Source organism: Drosophila melanogaster, chromosome 2L (assembly GCF_000001215.4).
Source record: "Drosophila melanogaster chromosome 2L".
NCBI lineage: Eukaryota > Metazoa > Arthropoda > Insecta > Diptera > Drosophilidae > Drosophila > Drosophila melanogaster.
In genome coordinates, this window is record NT_033779.5 from 12,992,676 (window position 1) to 13,013,268 (window position 20,593).

The 20,593-nt window shown below is 46.0% G+C and overlaps 3 protein-coding genes across 5 annotated transcripts; 1 reads left to right on the forward strand and 2 right to left on the reverse strand.

Annotated features, from left to right (window-relative positions):
• Positions 1-1,081: 1,081 nt before the first annotated feature.
• On the reverse strand, positions 1,082-7,960 carry Yip1d1 (Yip1 domain-containing 1). The gene is made up of 6 exons (NM_135752.3): positions 7,772-7,960; positions 7,504-7,709; positions 7,052-7,086; positions 5,138-5,248; positions 4,787-4,971; positions 1,082-1,562 (listed from the first exon to the last, which is right to left on the reverse strand). Exons 1-6 carry the CDS (start codon positions 7,864-7,866, stop codon positions 1,400-1,402), a joined length of 795 nt encoding a protein of 264 aa, NP_609596.1. The 5' UTR covers positions 7,867-7,960; the 3' UTR covers positions 1,082-1,399.
• A 134-nt stretch (positions 7,961-8,094) lies between these two features.
• Positions 8,095-11,432, reverse strand: Vha68-1 (Vacuolar H[+] ATPase 68kD subunit 1). Of its 2 annotated transcripts, none has more exons than NM_078836.3 (5): positions 11,366-11,432; positions 10,909-11,040; positions 9,948-10,645; positions 8,885-9,862; positions 8,095-8,829 (listed from the first exon to the last, which is right to left on the reverse strand). In NM_078836.3, exons 2-5 carry the CDS (start codon positions 10,982-10,984, stop codon positions 8,737-8,739), a joined length of 1,845 nt encoding a protein of 614 aa, NP_523560.2. In that variant the 5' UTR covers positions 10,985-11,040; positions 11,366-11,432; the 3' UTR covers positions 8,095-8,736. The 2 variants fall into 2 exon arrangements, with proteins under 2 accessions (NP_523560.2, NP_001260426.1); NM_001273497.1 differs by having other exon boundaries at positions 8,290-8,829; positions 11,299-11,432.
• A 372-nt stretch (positions 11,433-11,804) lies between these two features.
• On the forward strand, positions 11,805-20,522 carry mTor (mechanistic Target of rapamycin). Of its 2 annotated transcripts, none has more exons than NM_001273498.1 (7): positions 11,805-12,336; positions 12,392-12,612; positions 12,756-13,322; positions 13,675-14,411; positions 14,471-16,412; positions 16,461-19,016; positions 19,091-20,522. In NM_001273498.1, exons 1-7 carry the CDS (start codon positions 12,111-12,113, stop codon positions 20,255-20,257), a joined length of 7,416 nt encoding a protein of 2,471 aa, NP_001260427.1. In that variant the 5' UTR covers positions 11,805-12,110; the 3' UTR covers positions 20,258-20,522. The 2 variants fall into 2 exon arrangements, with proteins under 2 accessions (NP_001260427.1, NP_524891.1); NM_080152.3 differs by having other exon boundaries at positions 13,678-14,411.
• The last annotated feature ends 71 nt before the right edge of the window (positions 20,523-20,593 follow it).

The following is a 20,593-nucleotide window of genomic DNA, read 5'->3' on the forward strand; positions in this document are numbered from 1 at the left end:
AGGAGAACCTTTTTTTTTTGCCACATCCTTTTTTGTTTTGGGAATTTTTTATGCTGATTTGTTTTTTCAATCATTATCAAATTAAATTAACACTCCGCATGCGGCCAGGAATTTTATTAACAATTTTTATTACCTTTACCAGTGTATTGCAATGCGAAAACCACATGCAAATCGAATCGGTATTCATATCTGGCCAGCATCTGCTGCACTTGAAATTTCAATTAGGCCAACGAATTCACAATTGAATAGATTCACAAAAACCTACATTGCTTCGAACACTTGATGTCGATTAGTGCCGCAAAGTGCAACAAACGAGCGGAAGGCAGCAGAAGGATTGTGAAAATCATAAATTCCAACAATCGAAGGTGGAAAATTCGATTCGATTTTCTTTCTACGTTCAGTTCGGCAAAGTAAACGTGCTGGAAATTGCACAAAAGTCCAAGGAGGAGATACCAGAGTGATTCACCGGAATATGTAAACATTTCTTGCAACGATTCATGAATATGAACACAGCCGATTGTCCAACCAGAAATAAAGGTGTGTCAAACGATATCGTAAATATTTAATTCCAATGCAAAACAGAACATGTGAAAATTCATAAAACTGCAACGTTTGAGCTTAAAATCTTTTATATTTCATAATCTGAAACATTTTTTAATGAATAGATGTGTAATACCAAACAGAAGGATTACTCTTTTGCTATGTTCTTTCCGATTATATTAAAATATAAATATTTTTATTAATTCACTTACCACATTTCGTTTCGCATGTTGTCCAAAGCCCGTGCAATGGATTAACTATCCAGGTAAATTTGCGCCTGGCGATTCGTGGCATAATACCCGTATAAATACCCACAACGCAATACCAAAGTTCTTAAAACAAAAAACAATAATTGCACAAATATAGGGCGAACACGAGGATATTCCACAAAAAAAACCGAGGGGCATATTGCCTGAGTCGCGTTAATTTTGCATGCCCCAAAAAGTGTGCAGTGCGACGGAAACGGAAACGAAAGCGCGAAATTTCAATATGCTGCTTACCACGACTACAATTGTGCATGGCAAAAAACCAATTTCAATTTGTTAACCATTTTTTTATTCGCAATCAAATTTATTACATTGGCTGACAACAAAAGTATTGAGTAAACGCGCAGCTTGGCCAGCGAAAAAAAAGTAGAATGTGTAAAACAAATTCGCAATCGGCGCTTATTTTCTTAAAAATATACATATCCATATGTGGTTCGGGTTTGGCTCCTCTTGTTGCTTCTCCTCCTGACATCTGTGTGTGTATTTATTGTGCTGCTAGAGTGTGTGTTTGCAGGACAATTAAAACCAGGCAAACACAACAACAGAGGGCGTAGTGGTGGTGGTGGTGGAATAGCAGCAGGGATCTCGTAGCCCTAGTAAATGGTAATCAACGCAAATCCTCCATAGAGCACCGCACACGGATAGGCAATCAGCAGCTGTTGATGGTCCATGGAGAAGGCGGTGGCGAACAGTTTCGAGGCCGATATGGCGCACCAGAATATGGAGATGCCGCTCACAATTAGGCCGAGTGTGCCCCTGCAAGAGTGAAACGAGATACCAACTCAGTCCAGATAGATATAGACGTCGGTGAAATCAATAAACAATGCATATGCATGAAGCACTGCCTCTACAGAGTGAGAAATATCCCAGGCGAAAGTGTTCTTTATTCCACTACAAATCTTACATACTTAGCGAAAAAGATATATTTCCAAGAAATTTGTGTATCTAGAATCTTTCAATATGATAGAACTGGAAATGTACACATCTTCATTTGGAATCTTTATCTTGATCTTTATTACTAATATTGACGATAAAACATAATATTTACAAAAAACATATTTACTGGGCTATTTCAATCGTCGACAGATAATGTTCTTTTGAAATAGAAGGAAGATAATTAAAATAATGACGGCTTTTGACACTATTTTTCTCAGTTCATCGACTTGGGATATACTCTATTCGGCTGAGTGTTCATAAAAAAGGATGAGTGTGCATGTGGGTGTGGGGTAAGTCTGAGCGTGTGTGCGAATGAATGGGCAGGGCAAACAAAGACAGCAGGCGATGTGCCGGCAAAAGGATGTGCAAACACAGTCCAACTACAAAGCGCACACATAACCAACCAACCAAGCAACACACACACACGCTCACACAGGGAAAGCCCAGCGGAAAATGAAAAATTGATTTCAAAGCGATATACGGAAAATGTTACCTTTATTCCCCAACGCACAAGTCGGCGAAAGATTAAAGGCGAGCTTACGATGATACAATCCGAATAATTACATTGATTTGGTGGTTTCAAGCAATATTTTCCGCATTATCTTACCAAATCAATTACATGTTTACTTTAAACTTTACTATAAACTTGAAAAAACACACATAGTGTTCGGAATTTTAATTCAAAATATTTTACGATCAATAAATCAAAAAAAGAAAACAATATCAAAGTTATTACGGTCAGCAAGGATAAACAAAATGTATACTTGAGTTAGACATAAGATTAAACACTTGAAAAGCGATGGAAAAAAAGTTGTGATCCCAGAATCTCATTCGGTAAACCCATGAAATCCGACAAAGAAATCAATTTAGGAAACCAAAACATAAATCCCCATATTCCAGAGTTCCAATTTTCAGCTACACGCACCCTTTTAATGGATTGCCTTTCTGTGGTCTCGGCGGCTCGACTGTTCTCCTCTTTCCTGTTTTCCGCCACTCAACTCAACTGGGCTTCCGTTTTTTTTTCGTGGTCCCTGCAATCTTGCCCAGAACTGTGTTGCTCGATGGTCACAGTTTCCAGCGCAGTGCTGGTGCCAAGTGATTTTTTGGCCCCGAACTGGGCAGCTTAAATGGTCCGGCACTAGCCTAAAAACCAATCAAAACAATACTATGTAGGGCCGGATAACTCGACTGTCTGTGTAATTTTTGCGCACTTTTGCATCACCAAACAAACTCAATTAAAAAGTCTGTCTAAAAAAAAGGAAGTGGAAAAGGGAAACGGACAGCGGGGAATCGCAAAAATATTTACTGTAAACTTGGCTGGCACTCGCAGGACTATATGAACATCAAAGCTAGCACACACACACACACACACCACCCACAAAAGTGCAAGCGCTTAAAGCCAACAAATAAAAAATGCAGGCAAACAGGCAACCAAAATGGCAATTGCACTGGGCAGTTGGACAGTTTGGTGATAGGGTTGGGTTGTGGGCCGGAAATCGCTGGTGGTGGAGTGGATTGGATGGCAGGATGGGGCAAACAAAACGCGCTTGGTGTCGAGTAAGCTCGAGCAATAGTTGTTTTCCACACACACACACACGTTCATTTCCACCCACGCCCACCCAGCACAGCACTTAGTTTCCCCGCGCTGCTCTGAAATTATGACGTGCCAACGGGGTGGTGGGTAGGAGGAGGTGCATCCACCAGAGAGAACGCTAAAAACTCACGCAGCATTTGCGTGTTGCTCCTCGCATGGCCATCATAAAAAGCGTGGCGAGTGAGTGGAGTCAGTAAAAAAAAAAAACAAAAACGGAAATAAGAACACAAAAAATGACGGAGAAGAAAGGCGGGGAGGGACGGAAAACGGCAGTGGGCGGAATGCCCGAGCCAGCAAGTGCTGGACACATATTTGAAAAGGAAACTACGTGAACGAAACTCAACGGGTGGCAAAACAGGACATGGAACGTTAGACAGATGGATACTGGACCGCCGGGCAGGAGCATTTCCACCACCGAAACCGCCCACTTGGCCAAAAACCACCCACTCCAAACGTTCGCAGCGCGAAAATTAAACGGCGCATAGTTGGCGTTATTTGGCTCCGCTTTTTGCCTGTCTTGCCTTGGCTTCAATGGAGTCCAAGCTCCTCCGTCCTTCGTTTTGTCCGTCGTTGCGAGTCCTTGGTCCTCGGTCCGCAGTCCGTAGTCTGTAGTTTGGCAGTTGTGGCCCTGGAGTGCACTAAAAGCGCAAATTAAGTTGGCTACTCGTTTTTATTCGCATCCGTGTGTATGCATCGCTGGCCCAAAACTGCAACAAAATTAAAAACCTAAATTGTGCGAAAAGAGCCAGGGGGAAATCAGGCCTCAAGGATGGGCAGATAAAGAAAAATTAAACGCTGGCCGATGAGGAATAGTAGTTGCATACTGGAAACTAAGAGGTCTGCTTCTATCACACATAGTAATAAATGAAACTAAACTATCTTGAATTGTCATCATAAGATTGAGATGCAAAATGATGTATGCTAACCATAGAACTAGAAAATGTAATAAAGTGATTTGAATTATAACTTCCAAAGTCCTTATTGCAATTTACACGCGACGACAGCCCACTGGGGGATTTTCAACCTCGCAAGGGCAACTATTTCATTGCAGTTACATGACCGTATCAAACAAAACGGCAGACTCAAATCAAACAATCGAAAAACAACATCACCCGCCATAACAATAGTAATAACAGCCAGAAGTGATCAACTTGAACGGGCGAGGAGCAGCGGCAGCAGTCAAAGTCCAAGCATCAATAGAACAAATTTGAGCGGTTGGAGCGGATCGAAAACGTGCTGCAGTCGCAGCTGGACGAGCTTAGGCAAAAGTTTGTAATTACAGGCCACAAACAATGAGGATTCGACGCCAATGCATTGGCAACTTTTCAATTAAAAACATAAATATAAAGCACAGCGACTGATGGCATGAATGGCTCTACTGGCTCCACTAGCCAACGAAATGAATGGAGGGCAGATGAAAAGCCAGCGACTTGTGTCAACAATTACTTACTGAATGGTGATTAAAATGTTGATGCCCGACAGCACCACCATGGGCAGCAGACAATAGCCCAGCACGGAGGCCACTGCTCCGAAGGTAACCTGCGACCGACTGACCATCAGGGACAGCAGGCAGTAGAAGAAGATGCAGCCCATTACGCCGATGCCGTAGATGTACGAGAACGTCACCTTACCGCTCTGTGAATAAAAGAAATATAAGTATAAATAAGATAGGTGATATAACGAAGGCAATATTGCACAATATAAAATTTTAAACGGCAATTCTTACTTAAGACATTGATTACAATTGATTTCAACCGCATTTAAAATACAATGATGTGGTGTTCATCTCTGTCAAACTTACCAGCAGCAGGAAGCCGCCAAGTGTGAGGCAAAAGACCAGTGGACCCGCCATGTCAGTATCCTGGAGGATTTGCTGGTCGGTACCGCGCAGCGGATTCAGCACGGCGAGCGTCTGGAACAGAAGAGAGGGAGAGAGAGAGCGCGAGAGTAATACGATTAAAATTAGAGCAAGTGAAGGATTACACAACGACAGGAGAGGATTGGGGGTTTGTGTAGGGTGAAGTCTGTCCGGCAACAGGCCATCATCACTCATGGAGTTTGCGGCAGGACACGGAATTCGGAACACGGGACTTTGGACCCGGGACACTGGACACTACACAACACAATTCATTTGTTCGCACAGCGGTCATAAAACGAAGCCCAACTCCCGTTTTCCAAACATTTGTTCTCTATGCGTTTTGGTTTTGCCCCTTGTTTTTGCACCGTGTGCAGTGGCAGAGAAATTTGAAAAATGGAAATTGATGATAAATGATATTGCTGACCAGCCAGCCATCCAGCCAGCTACCAAGTGAGCCGGGGCTTGGAAACTCGGCCAAAAGCTGTCAACGCATTTGACGCATGCGAATGTGGGCCAGGGACAAGAGCCATGAAATTTGATATTATAGTCGTGCAAGGACCCACTGAAAATTGTCGATGAAATTCCGAGTGTCTCTTTGTGGCTTTACCCAACATTAATTGAGATTGAAAAGAATTTGAAGTGGAAAAATGCAGCCCCATACATTGTGGTTGCAAATTAGTTTTCGATATCCAAAACTAGACCAAATTGGAGTTGTTTGTAGTGCCACAGCCATATTCAAATGACCCTATTGAAAATGGGAGAATTTGTATGCATACCATACGATTTTACTATACATTTTGTAATAGAGCTAAGTGATTGTTAGTCGTTTTTTGTGCGGATATTTCCCGTGAATACGTAAAGGCCTTGAAAACACCGTTGTTGACTTTGCCATTTAACAAACAGGACCAGAGTCACACACAAATCTAACCATAATTCCCCCAGCTAGCTGATGAACAATTTAATTAGCATTTCATTTCATTTCGTTTCGTTTCAGTTTTATGACGGCACACGGACTCATTAACATTAACATTTTCATTTTTCAATTAACACAAGCGTAATAAATTCCGTGCCGGAGCGAAAGAAATGAGAATCAGGCGCACGCAAATTTTTTACAAAATGGACAAAAATGCAGAAAGTTACACAGCGAACTGGACCGAATGCGAGGGGTAAAAAGTGTGCGAGAAAAACTTTAATTAAAAACACAAAAGTTGCTTTATTTATTTAAAAACAACTACGGCCACGCCGCCAGCGAGTGCAATGAAAAAATATGTCTTCATTAACGACACAAACCCGCAAGTGCAACGACAACATAGCACACAATATAAAATGCAAAAAAAAAAAAAAAAAACGGCATAAAAGCGAAAAACAATAGAATTATTGCGCCAGGAGGAGATGCTTGCAATAAATACAAAAGCGAAATGCAAAAACATTTAAATTTCAATTAAAACGAAGTTGGCCGCGCCGGAAAAGCGCGGCCTAAAGTGGCCGCCCAGAAGGAAAGCCACCCGTTGCGTTGCACAAATTAGAAAAAGGCACTGGGCCGCAACCGGGACAGGATCCGGGGAAAATGCGTAAAAGCAAAGCAGGAATTACGCGGCGGGTAGAGTAATTGTCCGGGCAAACAAAGTGGGCAACTCAAAACTCGCAGCTCCTTTGTGGCGTGTGTCGGTGGAATCGGGCGCATAAAATATGCAATTTGCCTGGCTCCCCTCAAGATCTTCATTTGAAAATGCGTTCAAGAGCAGCGGGCTGGGCAGGAAGGGACGTTATCCTCCACCATCGGGCAGCTTCAAAGGTGGAGTACGCAAATTACGAAAAGCTGCGGCGTAGCCGCCTTGTTCTGCTTTCTTTACTTACCTTTTGGAAGATGTGATTCGGATTGATGCCCAGCTCTGGAACAAAAGGAAAGAGGAATTCGTTAAGCGATAAAAGATAAAGATGATGGTGAAATATGAAAACTTATTTGACTCAAGAATTGCAATATACATATATGTATCTAGATTGAATAAAATTATCTGTTAGGCAAATTGAATCTTGAATTAAGTGAATAAAATTCACAATGACGATAAATCTTTTTAGTACTATAAATATTAATCTCCAATAGCCATAAACTACTGGTCATTAGACGACGATATTATATCAATTAAAAACTTATAAAGAAACCCATAACTTGGTTGTATACAAACATATAGATCTGTACAAGTTGTTATTACTTTGGGCTCAAGTTCTCTAAACCAGTAACAAAATTCTTATAGGCTAAGGTTCGCAAGTACTTGAAGACTGAATGCCCATTTGTAACCGAATCTCACCTTCCAGCAGTGGAGGCTCATCATCGAATTCGTTGCCGGCTCCTCCGCCAGCAGCTGACTTTCCGCTCTTGTCCTGTCCGTAGCTCGTGTCGGTGTAGGCCGTGGGATCGTAGAAGCCACCCAAGCCTTGGCTCGGCGGTTGGGCATAGGACGCATCGTAGTTCGGCGGCACTGAGGCCTGTGTGTTGTCGAAGGTTTGGAAATTCCTGCAAGCAAGTGGGGCAACAATTGTGAATGCTGTGAAATGGAATTCCGGGTAACTACTCACAGTTCCTGGCCAAATTCTGGCATATCGAAGTTGTAGCTGGCATCGGCCGAGGGCGCGGAGCCGTAAAAGTCATTGGGTCCGCCGAACTGAGACATGATTACTTTAATTTAAGCGCAATTCATATATTTACAAAATGATATTTAATTTAACAACACGTCAACTAGAGGTGACCAATAGCTAAATGTAATCGATGAATTTCGATGTTACCTATCGTCTAACACCGGTGCTATCTGAAATCGATATTTTCTCGCCCATCGATTTGTTTTAAATTCAAAAAATTGCGCCACTTTATAAGAAAGTAAATAAAAACCCGATCATTTTGTAACATTCATAATACATTTTATTTCCATAGCTCCATTTGCAACACACACAAGTTACTGAAATAGCTATCCTTTGGTAGTAGAGGTACATGCTTTTGGGGCTACGTTGTTATTGCGTTCTTTAAAGGTCTATAATATGTAGGAATATAATATTTTGTAATTTCGTAAAGATTCAAACGCCCTTTAGACTCGTCGTTTAGTTGGTTTAGTTTCACACAATAGGGTAACGAACACAATCGATAACTATATGAAAATTTACTAACAATACATAGCTGTGAATTATATTTATATATCAACATAGATAATTATACATATGTGTCATATATGTATGGTATTTATGTATATGGCTGGTTTAACTGCGTTCCATTTGCGCTACCGACTAATTATTGTTCGTCTTTCCTTTCGTTTTGCGTATCTTCTGGTGATTCGATTCTGACCTGACTAGACCTGAAGCGGGCCAAACTGTTTGTTAAACTTATAAGTAAACTTGGATTCAAATATCTTATTATGCATTATGTAAATATGACTAGATTGAATGGGGAATTCGAATAATAACCTAGCTTTGGTTTCTTATTTCGTTTGGTTTGCTTCTTTTTCCATTCCTCTCGCTAGGAAAGCCCGCAGTTGGTTTCTGTCCGTTTCCGCTTAGTCCTCTAGATTTCGGAAGGCCTGCTGCAGATCCTCGTACAGCTGGTCGTAGTCCGCCTTGATCTTTTGCTCGCCATCTTTCACCGGGTCCTTAAAATGTGAATTATTAATATAAATAATAGTTGGAATAGATAAACCCACTCACCTTGAACTTCATTGACGACAGCTGGTACATAATTCCGCCCATCGATTCCCTGATGGTGTTCCATGTGATCTTGTTGTCCGACTGGGCTGTGGACTCAACGGCATGACGGGCGGTCTCATAGAAGGCCATGATGTTTCTCAGCATGCCCACGGTCTTGTAGAAGGGACAAACGCGATCGTATGGTGAGTAGGAGTTCTGTTGCAGAAAGTCGTCCTTCAGCAGCTTTGCCACTTCCAGGGTCACCTTGTCGGTCTCGGCCAGTGATGCTTTGCCCACCAGCTGAACGATCTCAGACAGATCCTCCTCCTCCTGCAGGATCTCCTTGACCTTGGTGCGTAGTGGCACGAACTCGGGGTAGTTCTTGTCATAGTATTCATCCAGAGCACGCATGTACTTCGAGTAGGAGATGAGCCAGTTGATCGAGGGGAAGTGCTTGCGCTGGGCCAATTTCTTGTCGAGACCCCAGAACACCTGCACGATACCCAAAGTGGCGGAGGTCACGGGATCGGAGAAGTCACCACCAGGAGGAGACACAGCTCCGACAATGGACACGGATCCCTCGCGCTCCGGGTTACCCAAGCACTTGACGCGCCCAGCACGCTCGTAGAATGTGGCCAGACGAGCTCCTAGATAAGCCGGGTAGCCAGAATCGGCAGGCATCTCAGCCAAACGACCCGAAATCTCACGAAGTGCCTCAGCCCAACGGGAGGTGGAATCAGCCATCATGGCTACGTTGTAGCCCATATCACGGAAGTATTCAGACAGAGTGATTCCAGTGTAGATGGAGGCCTCACGAGCAGCCACCGGCATGTTGGAGGTGTTGGCCACCAGAGCAGTTCGCTTCATAATGGACTCGGTGACGCCATCTATCTCGCAGGTCAGTTCGGGAAAGTCACGCAGTACCTCAGACATCTCGTTACCGCGCTCGCCGCAACCGACGTAGATGATCACATCAGAGTTGGAGTACTTGGACAGGGCCTACGGGTGGTTGAAGTGCAGATTGGAAGGGATGGTCATTTAATGAGATGTAAGATGTGGATTAAGTGAATAATTTGCAACTTGCCTGCGAAATGACGGTCTTGCCGCAGCCAAAGGCACCGGGGATGGCAGTGGTGCCGCCCTGTACGCAGGGGAAGAGCGAGTCAAGGACGCGTTGGCCCGTGAAGAGCGGATGGTTGGCTGGCAGCTTCTCTGTGACGGGACGTGGCTGCCGCACTGGCCAGACCTGCAACATGGTGTGCTTGGTTATCTCGCCGTCGAACTCCGTCTCCAGGACAATGTCCTCCAGGTTGTAGTTGCCCGCGGGGGCAATGTATCGAACGGTTCCCTTAGCCCTGGGTGCCACAATCATGCGCTGCTTCACCAGCGTGTTCTCGTGTACCACTCCATACAGATCTCCTCCGGTGATGTGGGATCCCACCCGCACATTCAGCGGATTAAATTCCCACATCTCCGAGCGCGACAAAGCAGTTGTGTTGACACCTTTGGGTATATAGATGGAGTTGGTCATGACACCAATGTCCCGCAAAGGACGTTGGATGCCGTCGAAGATGCTGCCCATAATGCCGGGTCCAAGTTCCACGGAAAGAGGTTTGCCGGTACGCAGCACCGGATCGCCGACAGTCACGCCAGAGGTCTCCTCGTACACCTGGATGGTGGCCATGTCGCCCTCCAGACGGATGATCTCGCCCACCAGCTCGTAGTAGCCGACGCGGACCAACTCGTACATAGCTGATCCAGACATGGCCTCAGCGGTGACCACTGAAGTGGATTTAAAGTTGTTGAAGGAGGAAAAGCAGGAGAAATATGATTAGCAAGGAGTGGAGAGAGCAGCATAATGAGGAAGATTATGCGGAACAGGAGGAGGGGGAAGAAAGCATACAGAAATATGAAAAGGAGAAGGATAATAAGGAAGGATAAAAAGGAAGATGTGGAGGAGTATAATTAAGAACAGAAGAAAGGCAGGATTAAGGATTACAGAACTTGGGGGTCAGCGCATGAAGGACGCTGGTGACGTCGCTTACCTGGTCCGGATACCGCGTAGACACGGCCATATTCCGACTCGCGCTCCTCGTCTTTGAATTTCCTCAAGTTGGACATGGTCGCGGTTGCTGCTCTTCTTCTTCTGCTTCGGTAACGGTCAAATCGTTCGTTGGCTGTGGGAAAAAGTAACCGTTTTTCTTATAAACAAAAACACGCATTTTCCATGCCCCCGAATGAGAGAGCGTTTTCCGCGAGGAAACGCATAGGTGGCGCTGATGTGCAGCAGCAGCCCCCAGTGAAAAGCTTCACACCCCCGCAGCACAGCATCGATTTTCCAATACAATTTTCACACATGCCACCAACGGCAAGGTGAATTTTCCACCTTTTACCCATCACAAAAGCAATTTTCACACTTTCTTTTCATTCAACACCTTGTGGTCAGTGGTTTTGTGGCGTAAAAACTGCTTTTTCAGCTGCTCTAAAATTAAATAAGCTCACATTTGTTTCAACAGCTCTTATGAAAATTCTCTTGCTTTTTTGATTTCACTCTAGTATTGATCTATCGGTTATCGTCGAGGGCTCCAGGTTCTCTATAGAGATGGGCTCACATCAAACTCACGCACGTCACGATACATTAATAGTCGGATTCCACTAGCACATTCCGCAGTTAAATCTTGAAATACTTGTTGGTAATTATTAAAAATTTAACATAAGCTTGCATTTTTGTGCTATTTTCCAAATTCTTCAATGCAACTTGTTCACTCCAGTAATATAAATGTTTTGTACCACAACTTTAAGCCAATTTCTTTTTAATTGCTTATAATAAAGAACAAATTTATTAATTACTTTATTATTTTTATTTAATATGTTCTCTAACATTTTAAATGCTTATAAGTCGCCGCCAAGTACAGAAGTATCAGCAAGAAAATATCGATTGTAAATTGATCGAATTCTGTTTTACATCACTAATCGGCAGCGGCTGCAATAAATTTCCGTAAAAACCGAAGTAATCCGCAATTAAAGAAAGCAAAGGACCTGCATCCGTGTGAGATCGTTCGGCACCGGTGCCGGCACATGAAATCCTATCGAGTGACCAGTGGAACAGTGCGTACAGCGCCCCGGGGCAACTGAAAAGATAACCTCCAAAGTCCGTAGACAGCAGGCAGATGCACCTGCTCCACCCTTTCCCCTCCCAAATGCAAGTGAAAATCGCGTTTAAATAGTGAATAAACCCTGCCCAGCCATGTCGACGACGTCGGTGGTGCAGCAGTTCGTCAACGGGCTTAAGTCCCGCAACCGGAATGTACAGAACAAGGCAACCCAGGATCTGCTCTTCTATGTGAAGACCGAGCTACGCGAAATGTCCCAGGAGGAGCTGGCCCAATTTTTCGACGAGTTCGACCATCACATTTTCACGATGGTGAATGCGACAGATATCAACGAGAAAAAAGGCGGTGCCCTGGCCATGAGTGAGTTCCTGGCTCCCCGGCAGTGCTTGAGAGGATTTAACGTCTTCCCTTTCAGAGTGCCTGATTAACTGCGAGGGCAGTCTTACTGCCAGGAAGGGCATTTCGCCCTATCTCAACCGCCTGCGCGATCTTCTGCTAATCAACGATGTGTCCGTCATGGAGATTGCCGCCCGCTCCCTGGTCAAATTGGCCAACATGCCCACCTCCAAGGGCGCCGATTCCTTCGACTTTGATATTAAGAAGGCTTTTGAGGTGCTCAGAGGCGAGAGACAAGAGGTGAATTATAAGGGAAACCTACAAATTAAGCTTTTAAGTCTGATTTTGAGATGAAGATGGAAAAACTTTATAATGAAAATGAAAATAGTAGTTGTAAGCATGGCTAGAGTTATCCAAATTCATTTATATATTATTTTTTTCAGTACCGCCGCCATTCAGCCGTCTTTATCCTCCGTGAGCTGGCTATCGCCTTGCCCACATACTTCTACCAGCACATCCTGACCTTCTTCGAGGTTATCTTTAACGCCATCTTCGATCCCAAACCTGCTATACGAGAGTCAGCTGGCGAGGCTTTGAGGGCGGCTTTGATTGTCACCGCTCAGCGAGAGAGCACCAAGCAGTCCAGTGAACCACAGTGGTACAGAATCTGCTATGACGAGGCGAATGGAAGCTTCAATGCAGACTTGGGCTCTAGCAAGGATCAGAAAGGCGTGACCCGAGACGATCGCATTCACGGTGGCCTCGTCGTCTTCAACGAGCTCTTTCGCTGTGCCAATGCCACCTGGGAGCGGCGCTACACGTCTCTGAAGACGCTGTTCCCCAAGACCCAACACAATAAGTTCCTGGAGGCCAGCAGTTCGTCGAGTATGGGTTCCCAGCTGAATACTCTAGTGCCGCGGCTAAAGGTGCCCTTCATTGACAAGCTCGGCAGCACCCAAACGCATTTGGGTGAGGGAGAGCATCACAAAGGAGTTGCCAAGTTCGCGAGCGTGAGTCTAACGATCAAATACCTCCACACACGAATGTATTTGTCATTTTCATTTATTTACCTTTTGGTTTACGTAGTATGTACTTTACATGTATCTAAAAACCAAGCGATGCCTGACGGGAGGAAATCAGCTGACCTAATTATAGTTTAAAAATTGTGTAAAATGTAGCAGTAGAGTGTGATTCGTTACCAGTAGTAATTGTGGGGCGGCAATCATTTAGACAAGCATGTTTGTATTAAAATAGTATATTTTCCATTTGTTCATTACAAAAAAGATATTTTAATGTTTGTTAATTTAAAATACAAACTATTTAGTTATGTTTAAGCAAGTAACTAATAATATCGACATCCAGCAGCACAACGTACTGGAGTCCGCATATGCTCAGGAGATCCTTCAGGAGCACTACACCTCCATTTGCGACAATGTTTTGGAGCAGCGAACTTCGAAGTCTCCGTATGTACAGCAGGCACTCCTTCAAATACTTCCTCGATTGGCTGCCTTTAACCGCGCGGTGTTTGTGGAAAAATACCTGCAGACATGCGTGTCGCATTTAATGCAGATCCTGCGAGGCAAGGAGAAGGATCGCACGGTGGCGTACATAACCATTGGTTACATGGCTGTAGCGGTGCAGAGTGCGATCGAAGTTCATTTATCCAGTATAATGACTAGCGTGAAGGTCGCCTTGCCGTCAAAGGATTTGACCAGCAAACGAAAGGTACCAGTGGATCCTGCGGTCTTTGCCTGCATAACGCTTCTTGCTCATGCCGTTAAGTCGGAGATCGCCGACGATGTTAAGGATATCCTTGAGCAGATGTTCTACACGGGTCTCTCGCCAGCTCTGACTGTTTGCCTGAGGGAACTCTCCGAGAATGTGCCGCAGCTTAAGTCGGCCATTACAGAAGGATTGATCGGAATCCTATCCCAGGTGCTGATGAACAAGGCGGCAATTTTACCATACACTGCTTTGCCAACGATCGCCATCGATGGCTCGCTAATGCAGAATGGTGACGGAGCAACCACAGTGCTGGCACTCAAAACGCTGGGTACCTTCAACTTTGAGGAGCAAAACATGCTGGACTTTGTGCAACGGTAATTTAATTTAATTTACTATATTTTAGTTATATTACAAGGTTTGATTTCTTTTTCAGATGTGCTGACTACTTCATCGTTCACGAGCAGCAGGAGATTCGTCTGGAGGCAGTGCAAACATGCACACGACTCCTTAAACTGGCAGTGCAATCCTCTGAAAGTATGGAGAACTCCAAGACCCTCAGCGACACCGTTTCCCACGTGATTGAGCGCCTGCTTATGGTAGCCATTACTGATATGGACTGTAATGTGCGAATACGAATTCTACGTTCGCTGGACGAGACCTTTGATGGGAAGCTTGCTCAGCCAGAGTCTCTAAATTCGCTATTTATTACGCTGCACGATGAAATCTTTGAGATCCGGGAGCTGGCAATGGTTACCATTGGAAGATTGTCGTCCATAAACCCGGCTTATGTGATGCCCAAGCTAAGAACCACCATGATCGAATTGATCACGGATCTAAAGTACTCGGGAATGAGTCGAAACAAGGAGCAGAGCGCAAAGATGCTTGACCATTTGGTGATAAGCACGCCCAGGCTAATATCCTCTTACATGAATCCGATCCTCAAAGCCTTAGTGCCCAAGTTGCATGAGCCGGAATCGAATCCAGGAGTTATTTTAAATGTGCTTCGCACAATTGGTGATTTAGCAGAGGTTAATGGAGGCTCCGATGAAATGGAATTGTGGGCAGATGACCTTCTGTCCATTTTACTCGAAATGCTGGGCGACGCTGGCAGTCCGGATAAGCGAGGAGTGGCTCTGTGGACGTTGGGACAGTTAATCAGTGCAACAGGCAGGGTGGTTACCCCATATCACAAGTACCCCGTGCTCATAGATATTTTGATTAATTTCCTTAAAACGGAACAACGTCGATCCATTCGAAGGGAAACGATACGAGTGCTGGGCTTGTTGGGAGCCATGGATCCTTACAAGCACAAGATGAACAAGGGCTTGATTGATAGCCAAAAGGATAATGTTTTAATAGCATACTCCGATGGCAAAGTCGATGAAAGTCAGGACATCTCCACCGCTGAGTTGCTAGTTAACATGGGTAACGCATTGGATGAGTATTATCCCGCTGTGGCCATAGCTGCATTGATGAGGATTCTACGGGATCCCACGTTAAGTACACGTCACACCAGCGTGGTGCAGGCGGTTACTTTTATCTTCCAGAGCCTGGGCATCAAATGTGTGCCGTACTTGGCCCAAGTGCTTCCCAATTTGCTGGACAATGTACGCACTGCAGATAATAATCTAAGGGAGTTTCTCTTCCAGCAGCTCGCCATTCTGGTGGCTTTTGTCAAGCTGCATATCATCAGCTACATGGGAGATATTTTTAAGCTGATCAAAGAATTTTGGACCATTAATACGCCTCTGCAAAACACTCTAATCAATTTGATTGAACAGATCGCCGTGGCTTTGGGATGCGAGTTTAGGGATTATTTGGCGGAGCTGATCCCACAAATTCTGCGAGTGTTGCAGCACGATAACTCCAAGGATAGAATGGTCACGAGAAGGTTGCTCCAAGCTCTTCAAAAGTTTGGCAGCACTTTGGGTTACTATCTGCCGCTGATTTTGCCTCCGATCGTGAAACTCTTCGATTCTCCGTACGTACCACAACAGGTGTCAATGGTAGCCCTGGAAACGATCAACAATCTAGCCTGTCAGCTGGACTTCACCGACTTCTCCTCGCGCATCATACATCCGTTGGTTCGAGTGCTGGACGCTGAGCCAGAGCTTCGGGACCAAGCTATGACAACCCTTCGCTCACTGGCAAAGCAACTGGGCAAGAAGTACCTCGTGTTCGTGCCTATGGTCCAGCGCACTCTCAACAAACATCGCATTGTGGATCCCGAGTACGAGGAGCTACTGAGTAAGATTAAGTCCTGCAGCACACTGGCGGATTCCTATGGGGCCGGGGAGTCAGAACTGCGGCCGTCCAGGTTCAAAAACAACGAGCCATTTGTGACCGACAGAAATAGCAATAATAAAAATCTGCAGGTTCGTTGATAATAGTTTATTGGTGTAAAATGATTAATTTTCTTTTAGGTCACCACAAACGAACTACGAACGGCGTGGCAGGTGACGCGGCGGGTGTCCAAGGACGACTGGGTGGAGTGGCTAAAGCGGTTGTCCATTGGCCTGCTGAAGGAATCGCCTTCGCACGCACTGAGAGCCTGTCGTTCGTTGGCCCAAGAGTACGATACGCTGTTGAGAGATCTTTTTAACGCCGCATTTATCTCCTGTTGGACGGAACTATCGCCGGATTTGAAAAACGAGCTAACACAGTCACTGATTCAAGCCCTGCAAGTTACCGACATGCCGGAAATCACTCAGACAATCCTCAACTTGGCCGAGTTTATGGAGCATTGCGATCGCGATCCAATACCAATAGAAACTAAGCTATTGGGTACTCGAGCGATGGCTTGCAGAGCGTATGCCAAGGCATTGCGCTACAAGGAGGAGGAGTTCCTTCTGCGAGAAGATTCCCAAGTTTTTGAGTCCTTGATTCTAATCAACAACAAGCTGCAGCAAAGAGAAGCAGCGGAAGGTCTGCTCACAAGGTATCGTAATGCAGCCAACGAACTAAATGTTCAAGGAAGATGGTATGAAAAACTTCACAATTGGGATGAGGCGCTGGAACACTATGAAAGGAATCTAAAGACGGATTCCTCGGACTTGGAGGCGCGACTCGGTCACATGCGCTGCTTGGAGGCCCTCGGAGATTGGTCGGAGCTGAGCAACGTGACCAAGCACGAGTGGGAAAACTTCGGTACAGAGGCCAAATCAAGAGCAGGACCCTTGGCCGCAGTGGCCGCCTGGGGTCTCCAGGATTGGGAGGCGATGCGGGAGTACGTAAGGTGTATACCAGAGGATACCCAAGATGGAAGCTACTATCGTGCTGTCCTCGCCGTGCATCATGACGACTTTGAGACCGCACAGCGCCTTATTGACGAAACAAGGGACCTCCTCGACACGGAGCTCACATCAATGGCGGGCGAGTCCTATGAAAGAGCCTACGGAGCCATGGTATGTGTACAAATGCTGGCGGAGCTGGAGGAGGTCATCCAATACAAGCTCATTCCCGAGAGGCGAGAGCCGTTAAAGACCATGTGGTGGAAGCGTCTTCAAGGAGGCCAGCGACTAGTAGAAGACTGGCGAAGGATCATCCAGGTGCACTCGCTGGTGGTAAAACCGCACGAGGACATACATACCTGGCTGAAGTACGCTAGTCTGTGCAGGAAGAGCGGCTCCCTGCACTTGTCCCATAAAACTCTGGTGATGCTGCTAGGCACCGATCCCAAGCTTAATCCGAACCAGCCACTGCCTTGTAATCAACCACAGGTGACCTATGCGTACACCAAGTACATGGCTGCCAATAATCAGCTGCAGGAAGCCTACGAGCAGTTGACGCACTTCGTCAGCACCTATAGTCAGGAGCTAAGCTGTTTACCTCCGGAAGCACTAAAGCAACAAGATCAGCGACTCATGGCCCGCTGCTATCTGCGCATGGCCACCTGGCAGAACAAGCTGCAGGACAGCATCAGACCGGATGCCATTCAAGGCGCACTCGAATGCTTTGAAAAGGCCACCAGCTATGATCCCAACTGGTACAAGGCCTGGCACCTGTGGGCGTACATGAACTTTAAGGTGGTGCAGGCCCAAAAATCGGCGCTGGACAAACAACAGCCTCCGGGAGCCAGCATGGGAATGACAATGGGCTCTGGCCTCGACAGTGATCTAATGATCATACAGCGATACGCCGTTCCGGCAGTTCAGGGATTCTTCCGTTCAATCAGCCTTATAAAAGGGAATTCGCTGCAGGATACGCTACGTTTGTTAACTCTTTGGTTTGACTATGGCAACCATGCAGAGGTGTACGAGGCGCTGCTCTCTGGAATGAAGCTGATCGAGATCAACACCTGGCTTCAGGTTATCCCGCAGCTTATTGCCCGCATCGATACCCACCGTCAGTTGGTGGGTCAATTAATCCACCAACTCCTAATGGACATAGGAAAGAATCACCCGCAGGCTCTGGTCTATCCTCTAACAGTCGCTTCCAAGTCAGCATCATTGGCGCGCAGGAACGCCGCCTTTAAGATCCTCGACTCGATGAGGAAACACTCGCCCACCTTGGTAGAGCAGGCGGTCATGTGTAGTGAGGAGCTCATCCGTGTGGCGATTCTGTGGCACGAACAGTGGCACGAAGGTTTGGAGGAAGCCTCGCGTCTTTACTTTGGAGATCGCAACGTAAAGGGCATGTTTGAGATCTTGGAGCCACTGCATGCTATGCTGGAGAGGGGACCACAAACACTCAAGGAGACATCCTTCTCGCAGGCCTATGGACGCGAGCTGACAGAGGCGTACGAGTGGTCGCAACGGTACAAGACATCGGCGGTGGTGATGGATCTGGATCGAGCGTGGGACATTTACTATCACGTCTTCCAAAAGATCTCGCGCCAGCTGCCACAACTTACCTCGCTGGAGCTGCCGTATGTCTCGCCCAAACTGATGACGTGCAAAGATCTCGAACTGGCAGTGCCCGGGTCCTACAATCCTGGCCAGGAGCTCATCCGGATTAGTATCATTAAAACCAACCTTCAGGTAATGATAACATTTTCTTTGGAATTCTTATTGGCTTGTGGGTATTAATGCAAGTTTCTACACATAAATTATAGGTGATTACTTCCAAGCAGCGGCCGCGAAAACTGTGCATACGCGGCTCCAATGGCAAGGACTATATGTACCTTCTAAAGGGACACGAGGACCTTCGTCAGGACGAACGCGTGATGCAGCTATTCTCCCTGGTGAACACATTGCTGTTGGATGACCCCGACACTTTCCGTCGTAACTTGGCCATCCAGCGGTATGCGGTTATCCCGCTCAGTACCAACTCGGGTCTTATTGGTTGGGTGCCACATTGTGACACCCTTCATACGCTAATCCGGGACTACCGCGACAAGAAGAAGGTGCCACTGAATCAGGAGCATCGCACCATGCTCAATTTTGCGCCAGACTATGATCACCTCACGCTGATGCAGAAGGTGGAAGTGTTCGAGCATGCGTTGGGTCAGACGCAAGGCGACGACTTGGCCAAGTTGCTGTGGCTCAAGTCTCCGTCCTCTGAATTGTGGTTTGAACGGAGAAACAACTATACCCGCTCACTGGCAGTCATGTCAATGGTTGGATATATCCTAGGTCTGGGCGATCGTCATCCATCGAACCTTATGCTGGATCGTATGAGCGGCAAGATACTGCACATAGACTTTGGCGACTGCTTCGAGGTGGCCATGACCCGCGAAAAGTTTCCCGAAAAGATACCCTTCCGTCTCACCCGGATGCTAATAAAGGCAATGGAGGTCACTGGCATCGAGGGCACCTACAGACGCACCTGCGAAAGCGTGATGCTGGTGCTTCGCCGCAACAAGGATTCCCTGATGGCGGTGCTGGAGGCCTTTGTCTATGATCCGCTGCTCAACTGGAGACTGTTGGATGTGGACAAGAAGGGTAACGATGCGGTGGCTGGGGCGGGTGCTCCAGGTGGACGTGGCGGTTCCGGAATGCAGGATAGCCTCAGTAACTCCGTAGAGGACTCCCTGCCCATGGCCAAGTCGAAGCCCTACGATCCGACGCTACAGCAAGGCGGCCTGCACAACAACGTGGCCGACGAGACGAACAGCAAAGCCAGCCAGGTAATCAAGCGGGTCAAGTGCAAGCTAACAGGCACCGACTTCCAGACGGAAAAGAGCGTAAACGAGCAGTCGCAGGTGGAGCTGCTCATCCAGCAGGCGACCAATAACGAGAACCTCTGCCAGTGCTACATTGGCTGGTGTCCGTTTTGGTAGGTCAACCGATCCGGCATAGATCCCGTGCGACAACCGGCAATTGACTGAGCGAGATTACGAACTTACGATTACTACTACTAATTGAATTGGGTGCATGCATCTCTGGAGAGGATTCCGAGGTGACTGCAAACTAGGCATTAAGTATAAAATATTTTTATAATTTATGTTAGAGATACGCTTAATTATCTATTATTTGTAAATCAGATTGGAAACTAGATTCCAACTTTGTATAAACCATTAAAACCCGTGAAACAATCAACGTTCTAAAAGTGTAGTTTAATTTGATTTACCCATCCGGCCCTCCGAAAATCAATTAGACCATTTGTATAATTCATT